The sequence below is a fragment of the Poecilia latipinna genome, unplaced genomic scaffold (assembly GCF_001443285.1).
Source record: "Poecilia latipinna isolate Pla-1442-1.1 unplaced genomic scaffold, P_latipinna-1.0 Scaffold17, whole genome shotgun sequence".
Taxonomy (NCBI): domain Eukaryota; kingdom Metazoa; phylum Chordata; class Actinopteri; order Cyprinodontiformes; family Poeciliidae; genus Poecilia; species Poecilia latipinna.
In genome coordinates this window covers 24816-35411 of record NW_015112633.1, presented here as the reverse complement: position 1 = coordinate 35411, position 10596 = coordinate 24816, and the positions used below count along the sequence as shown (strand labels likewise).

Here is a 10596-nt window from a genome sequence, read left to right as displayed (position 1 = left end):
AGGTAGTTTTCCCAAAAAAAAACTTTTCAGTAGAAAAAATTCTTCATAAAAAAAACTTAAAATTTTTATTTTTTTTTTTTTTTTTTTTTTACCCCCATCCAGTACGATTTTCACAGTAATGTTCTGCATTTGAGGGAGAGGTTGTTTTTGTCTCCTGCACATTTTTTCAGAATTGCCGGGGGGCAGAACTTGTCAGCCATTAGGCTTGTCTGAAATCTAATGTTTTCAAAATCTCAAGCAAGACGTTTTTACTGCATTACTCAAACCAATAACCTTTTCGCACCGAAGTCTTAGTGCAATGTCTACTAAGAACCAAACAAAACTCTTTTTGATACCAAAGGTTAAACTGAAACAAACAAAAAGATAAAGTTGTAGGTAATAAAGCGCTGATTAGCTCCCTCTTCACTCATTAAAATACTTCCTTATCAAGTAAATAAAACAAAAGAGGTTTTGCAAAATTCAAGAGGCTCATGTATAATGCTGCACCCTTGTGGGCAAATATTGTTATTAGGTGTATTCCATGTAGGCTCCAAACATTCAAACTTTTTATTAGAGCGCAGTTTTAATATTTTGTTCAATGAGACCTCTGATCTTGAACTCCTGTTCATTTCCAGTTACCTACATTCACTCTATCATCTTAAGTACGAGAAACTAAATTTCTAAGTTGAGCAGAGCCTTCGGCCAGTCAACAAGCAAATGCACTTACCGAGCCCCCATGACACTACATCCCACACTGACCTTGACTGAGCCATGAATGAACAGTGGGAGGATTCAATAGAACAAAACCACAAAGCTTCACTATCAAACGCTGCAAAAGTTTTTCTGCCTGTCTGCAGGAGCCATGACTTGCAGACATGCACATCTTTTTTTTTTTTTTTTTCCCAAAAGCACCACACATACGAAAAACTAACATTATTAGAAAACATGTTATCGGTAGATCTGCTGGGCTTTATGCCCGTCTGCCTGTTCGACTGTCACCCATCCTGCTGAGCTGAGCCTGTATGGATTGTTTTATGATGACATATCCACTGTGCCTAGAGGGCCACCTGACATTCCTTAACCTGAACTCCCATCATCGACGACACCTCAACCGACCTCACAGCTCTCTCCCACTGCAGGCAACAAAGAGCACACACACACACACACACACACTTTTTTACCTCCCTGTTTTGTTCCTTTTACACTCTGTCATATGGGATGAACCAATCAATTAACCAATTGGAACTGAACAAAAATCAGATGAAGAAAATCTGAAACAAACGTTGATGGACAAACTGGGTAATCTGCAAAACTACTACCTCTACCAAAGAATCTTCTGCTCAATTGTAATCCTGCTTGTAATCCTGACATATAAAAAAATAGAAATAGTACATTCAGCCAGTCAGACCAGGATGAAATTGATCATGGTCATTTTTCTTTAGTCAAAAAAATAAAATAAAATAAAATAAAATAAAATAAAATATTACTCATGAGTTCACAAATAATCCATATCTTGAAATAATTAAAATACATTGGACAACATTCTTGAAAATTGTATTGAAAATATGATACCAATTTTCAGATAAGAAATAGACTAATTAATATAATAATATCCCACAGCTAATAAACATTTTCCTCAGAGGCTCTAATTCATAATCAAAACATCATATAAAGACATCTCACTCCTCCTTCCTAATTCTTTAAATACATCAAAATCAAGAACTGCCATCATTCTTGGTCAGTAAATGCATCAACAGTTTAGTTTAACGCCCTTAATTAATTTATAAACAGAGCTAATCTTCCAACTTCACACCACATTTAAGTAACTGGCAGTAGGTTTTTGCCTTTCTTTCATGGGGAATAATTAATTGAAAAACAGCATTAGCAGGTCAAATCATACCCAGCAGCTCAGACTCTAAAGAAACCCACATATCGGTAGAAGTTGGCCAGGGAAATAACGATCGGTCCAATTTTTACCTGCCACGAAAGTTTTGTGTCAATTATTCAATTATTATTTATCAGATGGAAAATAAGCATATTTTCCTGAAGAAAAAAAAAAAAACAAAAACAAAAAACCCATTGGATTCTAAAGAACTTCCACACAAATCCATAGCACCCTTCTAGACTTCACAGGTGGAGAACTGTAAATTGTAAACGTGTAAGATAGATAGATAGATAGATAGATAGATAGATAGATAGATAGATAGATAGATAGATAGATAGATAGATAGAATACTGAAAGTACATAAATAAACTCTCAGACTGAAATGAAACAGGGACAGGACACCCACGTGTTAACTTACCACCACAGTCCGATGATGTTGACCGGACAGAGCAAAATAAAGAACAGGGCCAGCTGGATCCGAGAGAGACGAGCCGTCATGTTGATCTCTGCAATTCCACACGGAGATTTTTTTTTTCTCCCCCTTCAGCAAACTTCAACGTAACGACCTCAGCCAACACCGAGTGGGATTGTTTCTTAAAATCATAGGAGGTCCAATTGTTTTTTTCTCTGACGGCGCGGATCAGTCAACGCTCTCTGGGAAGTGTCCGCCAAGGAGTGCGCAAAAGTCCACCTCCTCTTCAGCCGGGCGCATCTTAATGCGCAACAAAGTCGGTCAAGTGGCTAGAGAAGTGATGTCCGCTCTCAAAGGTGTGGTTAACCTCTTCATTATCGCTGTGCTGTGTCTGTCGCAGCGCACTTACATGGTTTCAAGGTGGTCTAATGAGGAACACACTCAGGACTTACTGCGCCGGGGAAAATATCCAACACTAAGCTGCAGAGTCTCGCTTCTCTTTCGGGGGTTCTGTCACAGCTAAACTGTTGTGCGGGCAGGAGAAGTAAAGAAGCGCAGATGAAGGTATGAAAATGCCCCTGCGCAGTCAGATGCGGAGCGCTCTCTCCGCGCTCTGAGCTGACGCGCTGATGAAAAAGTTGGTGAATAATTGGCGGCGCCCACCGGCTGCAGGTAGAGGCGACTCTCCTCCCGCTCAGCCTGTCAGCGTGTTTTTTTTTTTTTTTTTTTTTTTTTTTTTTTTGGATGAACACAGGCTGGAAAAATGAGTCTTCTTCCACCTTGGTGTGACGTCGCTCCGGGCGAGGCGAAATCCTCGCTGTAACTCAGACACGGAGAGAGAGAGAGAAAGAGAAAGAGAGAGAGAGAGAGAGAGAGAGAGAGAGAGATGGAGGGGGGGAAACTACAATTAGTTTCAGGAGGACCCAGGCTGAGATCAGAGAGGGCAAACTCAGTAACCAGGTGCTGCCCTGAGATATATGCGAACTCTACGGACACGCAAAACGTGGATTCTCTCTCAAATGTTTATCTTTAAAAACTTAAGATTTGTGAAAGCAGAGGAATCATTTCAAGTTGTCTGAGCTTGAAGGACACAGTAACAGTAACAACAGAAGCTAATTCTTACCATTTTCTGTGGTTTTCACCTTCAATTTCATTTGAAAAAAGAGGCAGTGGTCCTTATGTCATAATAAAATAACATAATTAAATTTAACTTTCTAGAAAGTAGTAGTCCTTTTCACCAGTACATGTTTGCTTGTACATTGTGCTACTATTTAGAATAAACCAGTTTGAACAACAGAGAAAAACAATATTACCTTCGTATGTCCCCTGTGTTTATATAATTTATTATTTACTCAATTAACAAGAAGAAGAAAATCTCTCTAATCTGTTTCACCTCTTGCATTCTTCTGATTGCAAGAGGTAGGTATTTCAAAATCTTTTTGAAATTACTGTGGTACAGTGCTGCAGCAGGTATCTGCCACTTACAGGTGACCTCTGATGTTTATGGGGGTTTTTCACATTTCACATTTGTTTCTGATTATCTGATACATTTTATTAGCTGACAAAGATAAACTAAGTAAATGCAAAAAGCAATTTTCAAATGGCGATTTCCTTTAGCGAAAAAAGCCATGAGGAAGGAAAACTACACCCAGGTAATTGTGTTTCACCTCATTTTTGATTCAAACTGACCACATGCCAGACCTACAGGTATAAGCATGAGCTAAATTAAATAAAACCTGTTCAACAAAATGATGAAGGCCAAAGTATTGTTAAAAATTAGACGTCACACACAGATCTAAAGAAAATTAGAAACAGATGAGAAACAAAGTCATTGTTAACAATCAATCTGGAAATGGCTCCAACCAGTTTTGCAATTTGCTTTGTCATGAAGCAACAGCTTGATTTGTAAAGTCCTTTTCTTAATTAAATCATTTGACAACAAATTTTTGTATCTTGTGTGACAAAAAAAAGCTAAATCAGAAGAAACTTGGAACAGAGTATATACTATTTCACAGCACTCTACAGACAGATTCCTTTTTTTTTCTTCTTTGTTTTTTTGCCCTTTGATGCCACTCAGACAACGTGTCGCCCTGAGCACTGAGCTACGTTACCCAGATCAAAAAGCGCCACTGGCCACCTTACAAAACGCTATTCCACAGAACTCTTTTATTTTTTTTTTTTTTTTTTTTTACAAATTACTTGCACTATGTCATGTATTAATAACTAGTTGTACATGAGGGTATGTTAGCCTATCATTTTATCTGGCCAAGGGCAAATGCACTGAAACTCAATACCACTGTACTGTGGTTGTCCATAAAAGCCCTGTCACCAGACTTCGTTCCACAGCAATGATGCAGAGCATTCACTGGCAAACTGCCTCAGACATGTACCACTGTCTTTCAATAATGATCTTTCTATTTATTGAAAAACAAGACAAATATTGAACTCAAATAATCCATAGTTAGTTCACCTTTTTTGAAAGTTTAGGATTTCTTTCAGGAAAAAAAAAAAAAAAAAAGATTTGTAGGTTTTAATGTCTGAAATGCAACAGTTTCTCATTCTGAGCACTTATGGACAAATTCTTGTCACTCTCTGTTTATAAAGTTAAATTTTAGCTCACGGCAGTTCAGTTTGTTTCTACTAACAGGCAGTTAAATCGAATCAGGTGAGCTACAATCAGCTGTTTCTTTCTTTCTTTCTTTGCTGGAGGCTCTCCAAGCAGTCACTATGCAGACATTGTTCAAATGTGTTAGGAGAAGACTGTTTACATGTGGTGTTAGTATGGATCTTAAAATATGTATTTATGACAGGTCCATACATCCATTTAGCCTTTCTTTAAAAATATCTGGTGAACACTTGAAGCTGCCTGCTTAGAAGCAAACATTTAGCCTGATCTTCTGGAAGGCAGCTAGGAGGTGAATCTCTCCAGCAGGATCCTATTTCTTCATTTGAGCAACATCCCACAGCAAAATGCTGCCACTACCATGGAAGTGGCCGCATTTAGAATTTTGCATGTTGTCTCTACAGATCAGAGGGAAAAAAACTGGAAGCTTCTTTTGGCTTTCTTTCAGCAGTTCCCTTCTGAGGCTTTTGCTTAAAGCTATATTGAAATTAAATTAGTGGAGTCTGTTTTAATGACTTCTGATGCCAAGATATTGCGCCAGATTTTTTTAAGGGTTGTCAGAGTAGAGAGGGGTGAATAAAACTACACACCACATTTCAGATTTAATCTGTAAATTTCAAACCAGGCATAATTTCCCTTCCATTTTATTACTGTTTTGCGCTGTATTGTCAGTCTATTACATAAAAGACTTAAAATACATTTAGGCTTGTGGTTTAAAAGCTAAAATATGAAAAGGTCCAGAAGGTGTGAATATTAGGTTTTGTATATTTGCATTGTCACAAGGAAATATCACTTATGAGGACTAGAAACAAACACAATCTACGCAACATTTTCCAATGTTTTTTTTACAATATAAAGGAAAATTTTTGATACTATGTTTTTACCAAAACGTTGCATCTGCCAAAACAGAAGTTTTGGCATTTATTACCCAAAAATTCATCATGGTGGTATTTTTGCAGGTGGCTCTGCTGTTTATGTTTGAATAGCAAGTTACAGTGCTTATTGAAACCTGATATAATTTTTACCCTTTTTATCGCATTCAACAAAAAAATAGAAAAGAAAAAACCTCACTAATGTCAAAGTGGAAACTGAGTTCTAGAAAATAATGACAATTAAATAAAGATGCTTAATATAAAAAGGCATTTCTTAAACATTGACCCCCTTTAAAGTGGGCGTCATATAAAAGTTCTAATAACTTAAACCAGATCCAGTAAAATCTCACTGGATGGCTTTTTTTGTATATTTCACAGTTTGTTCTAGCCAGCACTCAGTGTTACATTCAGCTATCAAAATGTGACCAAATAAACACAGCTGCAACTGATTGAGATGCAAACTACGATGAGCTACGTGAAGCGACGTTCTACATTTATTTAAGAAAGCTTCGATTTCAGAAGATGCTGATCAGTTCAATTTTGCCACTGGTTTTATTCAGCTTCACCTCTGGTACGTTTCACTGCAGAGTGTGTCCCCAACACATCATTTATCCTGCTGTACTTTGTATCAGGTTCGTTTCATGATGTGAAGGATTTCATTCTTATGTCTTTACATTAGTCAATAAATCAGTGGCAGTTTTTTTTTTTTTTTTTTCCCCCCAACATATAATCAATCCAAGCAGGGCGAGGTTAACTTAATTGATGGATTCATACGACGATACTTGTTAGACCTTTTTGATTCATTAGAATACAGCTTTGTTCTGTGCTTGAACAATCTATTGAAGGTTTGGTTATGGCTTTGAAAAGAGACACTTCTCAGATATATCCTTTTATATTGGCAGATTGACAGACAGACATACAAACAGACGCCTAGGTATTCAAAGAGACATGCTTGGAAAACAGAGTCAATGCAGGATTTATCCTTGTTGGCAAAATTCTTGGCTCTGCATCGTCCAAATCTGTCTTGGTTTAAGGTTTGTCCGGCAGGAGTTTGCAGTAATGGTTTATTAAAGGCAGAGGCAGGCCTTGTTTCTCACTCTTGGGTCTTTTCTGTTGACCTCACCGGCCACCTCTAACACTGCCACTGACACAGACCCACTCCCAAACTTCTACACTGTTGAATTTGACACTTTTGAAGTTCTTGAAGTATTTTAGCTTTATTGTGTTAACCACTTAGTTTGTAGCAGAGGTATAGAAACTGAGGTTTCTTTCCTGAAATCCCACTACATCCAAACAAACCACCCAAGGTTTTTCAGGTTTTGGATTAATAATCTAACTATGTTTCCAACAGTGTAATTTCAAACGCTATTGTAAGAAAATCTCCCAAAAATGTTTGGCATTTTCATCAGCAGATCTAATTAAACAGCAAAGAGTCTCAAAACCTCTTCCGTTCCATTCTACTTGGTCCACATAATTTTCTTTTTTAGCACCAGATCCTCCTGAACCAAACTGAATCTGAGACAAGTTCATCCCTCTGTAGTTTCTCACAGGAGAGAAAAACTGCATATATTCTTCAAACCTTTCAACAATAAAAATATGTTTCTGATTTAATATTCTTGAAAAAGGAAAATTTGATAACGATTTTCTATCCTCACGTTTTTTTTTTATTTTCAGTGTCGTCAGTGCATTAAATAGAGCACTGTCTCCTAAGAAATTCGCTGGAATACCCCATGCTGAGAAGAAAATATGCACTGAATAGCAAATAAAAATGTCAGTGAGAATTTTCTTTTTTTTCCGCCCACATACCAAACGATATCAAACACTCATAGTTTTTAGGTTTTAGGCCCCAAACCTAAAAACTGATTTATTCCACTCCTGGCAGCAAAACCTGCTACTGATGATTTGAATACATTCAATGGTTGCAGTATTATTTTGCATACCAGCTGTTGCAAAAGTTTTGAGAGTTTATAATAAAAATACACTTTGTGATGTACTTAGACTAATATAGCTCTTAAACAGTTTATTTCACATTCAGTTTTTTTTTATGAATATATTCAGCTACTCACATCCTTCTTTCTCTAAAGTGCATCATATGGAAATCAAACGCAAAACTACATTTATGCCACATTGATTCTTGATCTTCTCTCAGTGATCCTGATATATCTTTAAGGCTGTTATAAAGTTGTACGAAATGATCTCCGTCGACCACCTTGCCCCTCTCCTTCCTCTGTGGTTTCTCTCCCGTCTTGTCCCCTTTTCTGCTGGGTGAGTGTGTTTAGTTAGGGAGGGCTGATTCTTCATACTTGGCTGAGGCTTTATGGACAATAAAGATCTGATTTCAAAGTCCAGCAGGGTGTTAGGCCTGGGGTCTTGGCTCAGCTTTAGTTGCCTGCTGGGAGGAGACACTGTGCAGCTCCCAACCAGATGGCCATTAGCCCACATACAGTAGATTTGTATTGTTCCCTGTGTGTGTGTTGCTGAAATGCTTGTACGCAAGCAGATCCATTCGTCGACATCATGGTCATCAAGTTGCACTGAGCCCCTAAAAATGACTCAGCATTAGTACTTCCAAACTTTGACTGTACACTCAGCAAAACATTGTTGCTAATGAAAAATTTGCAAAATAGTAACCAGAAATGTTTTATTAGTCTGCTGTAAATTTTCTGCTGCCCCTATGTTTTTTTTTTTATTAATCTGTGCTATGCAGCATTTAATCTATAAATGTTTGTCACCCTGAAACAACAACAACAAAAAAGATTCACTCGTCTCATTCATCATATTCCTGAAAGTCCCTGTTATTGTCATTGCCTTCATCATCATCTGAAGAGTGGATAGCTTTGGAGGCAACGTTAGCCAAAAAGCTAATGTTAGCTTAAATGCTATCATTATAAAACTATAGCCACATCAGTCCCACTCCATGCAAAGCTGATGCTTAGTAATGCAAAAGGGACCACATCTAAGATAGTGCATTCTCTCTCACTTTCCCTCTTTTTCTTAGCCAGAGTCCCCTGACTTGTTTACTCCCCCACTGTTTCATTTTGATCACGCAGCTTGGAGGGGAGATATGTGACATGTTCCTCCAGCATGTATAATATATCTGTGGAGACTTAGGTCAACACTGCAGAGGAAACCGCCCTGATGGATATGGAGCTTTACTAAGACCTGCCAACAGTGCATTTTTTAGTCATTACATTAAACTTACAACTCGGGGTTTTGCTAGACAAAATATGTTGTTGACAAAGAAAAAGAGCAGGAGGAGTGGAACAAGGATTTACCAGTGGCACGAACTGAGCTGTACTTCACAACTCAGACCAAGCCACAAGGTGGAGACATATTTGGCTCAAAACTGCTCCTTAACCTTACTTTAATTCTATGCTCAGTGCTAAGCATTTGCAGCAATGCTTAGTTTAGTAGCAATGCAAAGACTTGACAAACTATTCAAGAAATGTTCAAGGAAAAAAAATCTTGACATGTTGGCCTGCTGTGATTGAGAGGCCTCTTCACTGTTGCATGGAAGACTGGAACAACACCTGTAGGGTGACAGACAGGGGAATTGGTCCCGGTTTTAAGGAAAGGGACCAGAGAGTGATGCCTTCCAACTACTAAGGCATCACACCTCTTAGCCTCTCTGTAAAAGTTTACTCTGGGGTCCTGAGGTGAGGGCGCTCCAAAAAGTTGCTGAACATTGTGACTTTCTTTGCTTTTTGTTTTAGAAATGGATTTGCTGATTTCCACAAACCATGTGCAAAGGAGTGGTGGTAGTGCAAGGTTTCTTATTGTTCACTGTACAAAATAAAAAGATCCCAAGACCAAATATAGAACCAATCTGGAAATACCTTGTGAGAGTGTTGATGGATGGATGGATGGATGGATGGATGGATGGATGGATGGATGGATGGATGGATGGATGGATGGATGGATGACTTTGACTACATTTTGAGAAGATTTTATTGTTACCATCTCTCAGCAAATAATTAATTTGAGCGTACATTTAATATTACAAATATAATAATTTGTTGTAAAACCAAATCTGCACAAATATAAATGGAAGGTATGAAACAGATTGCTTCTTTTGCTGTTGATTTTCAACTCTTTGTAAAACTAACTTCTTTAACATACTTAGTGCTTTTCAGAGGCCTCCTGCTAGTGCGGTTGCATCAACAACCGTTTCCTCTTCTCATACCTTAGTCTGTCTAAAACAATTACAAAAAACAAATAAATAGGAAGAAAAATGAGTCATAACTAGATGTCAGTTATGACTCATTTCTTAAATCATTTCTTAGTTTTGCAGAGGTCAATGGGTATAACAAATATGCATTCAGTGTATTTCATGTCAAAATGGCATCTAAACATGTGGCACAGCTATTTAAATATCTTTGTTTTGAATTTATGGTCCTTCAATGTAACTTTTTTTTATTCCCACATGGAATCAATTAGTCTGTAGTGTACTGCAGTTTGTCTTGTAAAAAAAATCTTGAGCAGACTTACCTGTGGAGAAAAACAAAAAAACGTAACATTCACTTGCAAGAACTTGCGGTGTCCTCTTTGGTTTGTCGTTAATTTATCTTTGGAGCATTGGTTTGGATTATGAAGCGCTCCCTCCCTCTCTTCTCCACCTAGAAAAAGCTAAGAGGCCTAACCCCTGTCCTGCCACACCTATCATGTTAACGCTACGCACACATTCCCCCTCTGACATCGGTTTCATCTGGGCGTGAAACAGATTCCTACTGCTTGCCAGAATGCACCACCTATCTCTCGATGTGATTCTCTTTCACCCCATTTTTCCTTCCCATGTTCTGTCTCTCTCTGTGCCACAGATGTGCCG

At 37.9% G+C, this 10596-nt stretch overlaps 1 protein-coding gene across 1 annotated transcript in view; it reads right to left on the bottom strand.

Annotated features, from left to right (window-relative positions):
- The window catches only part of wnt6b (wingless-type MMTV integration site family, member 6b), a 31619-nt gene extending 28528 nt beyond the window's left edge, over window positions 1-3091 (bottom strand). The window contains exon 1 of the mRNA XM_015034141.1: window positions 2283-3091. Coding sequence (XP_014889627.1) covers window positions 2283-2362 — 80 coding nt within the window. The 5' untranslated portion in view covers window positions 2363-3091. The remainder of the gene's footprint in view (window positions 1-2282) is intronic.
- Window positions 3092-10596: the final 7505 nt, after the last annotated feature.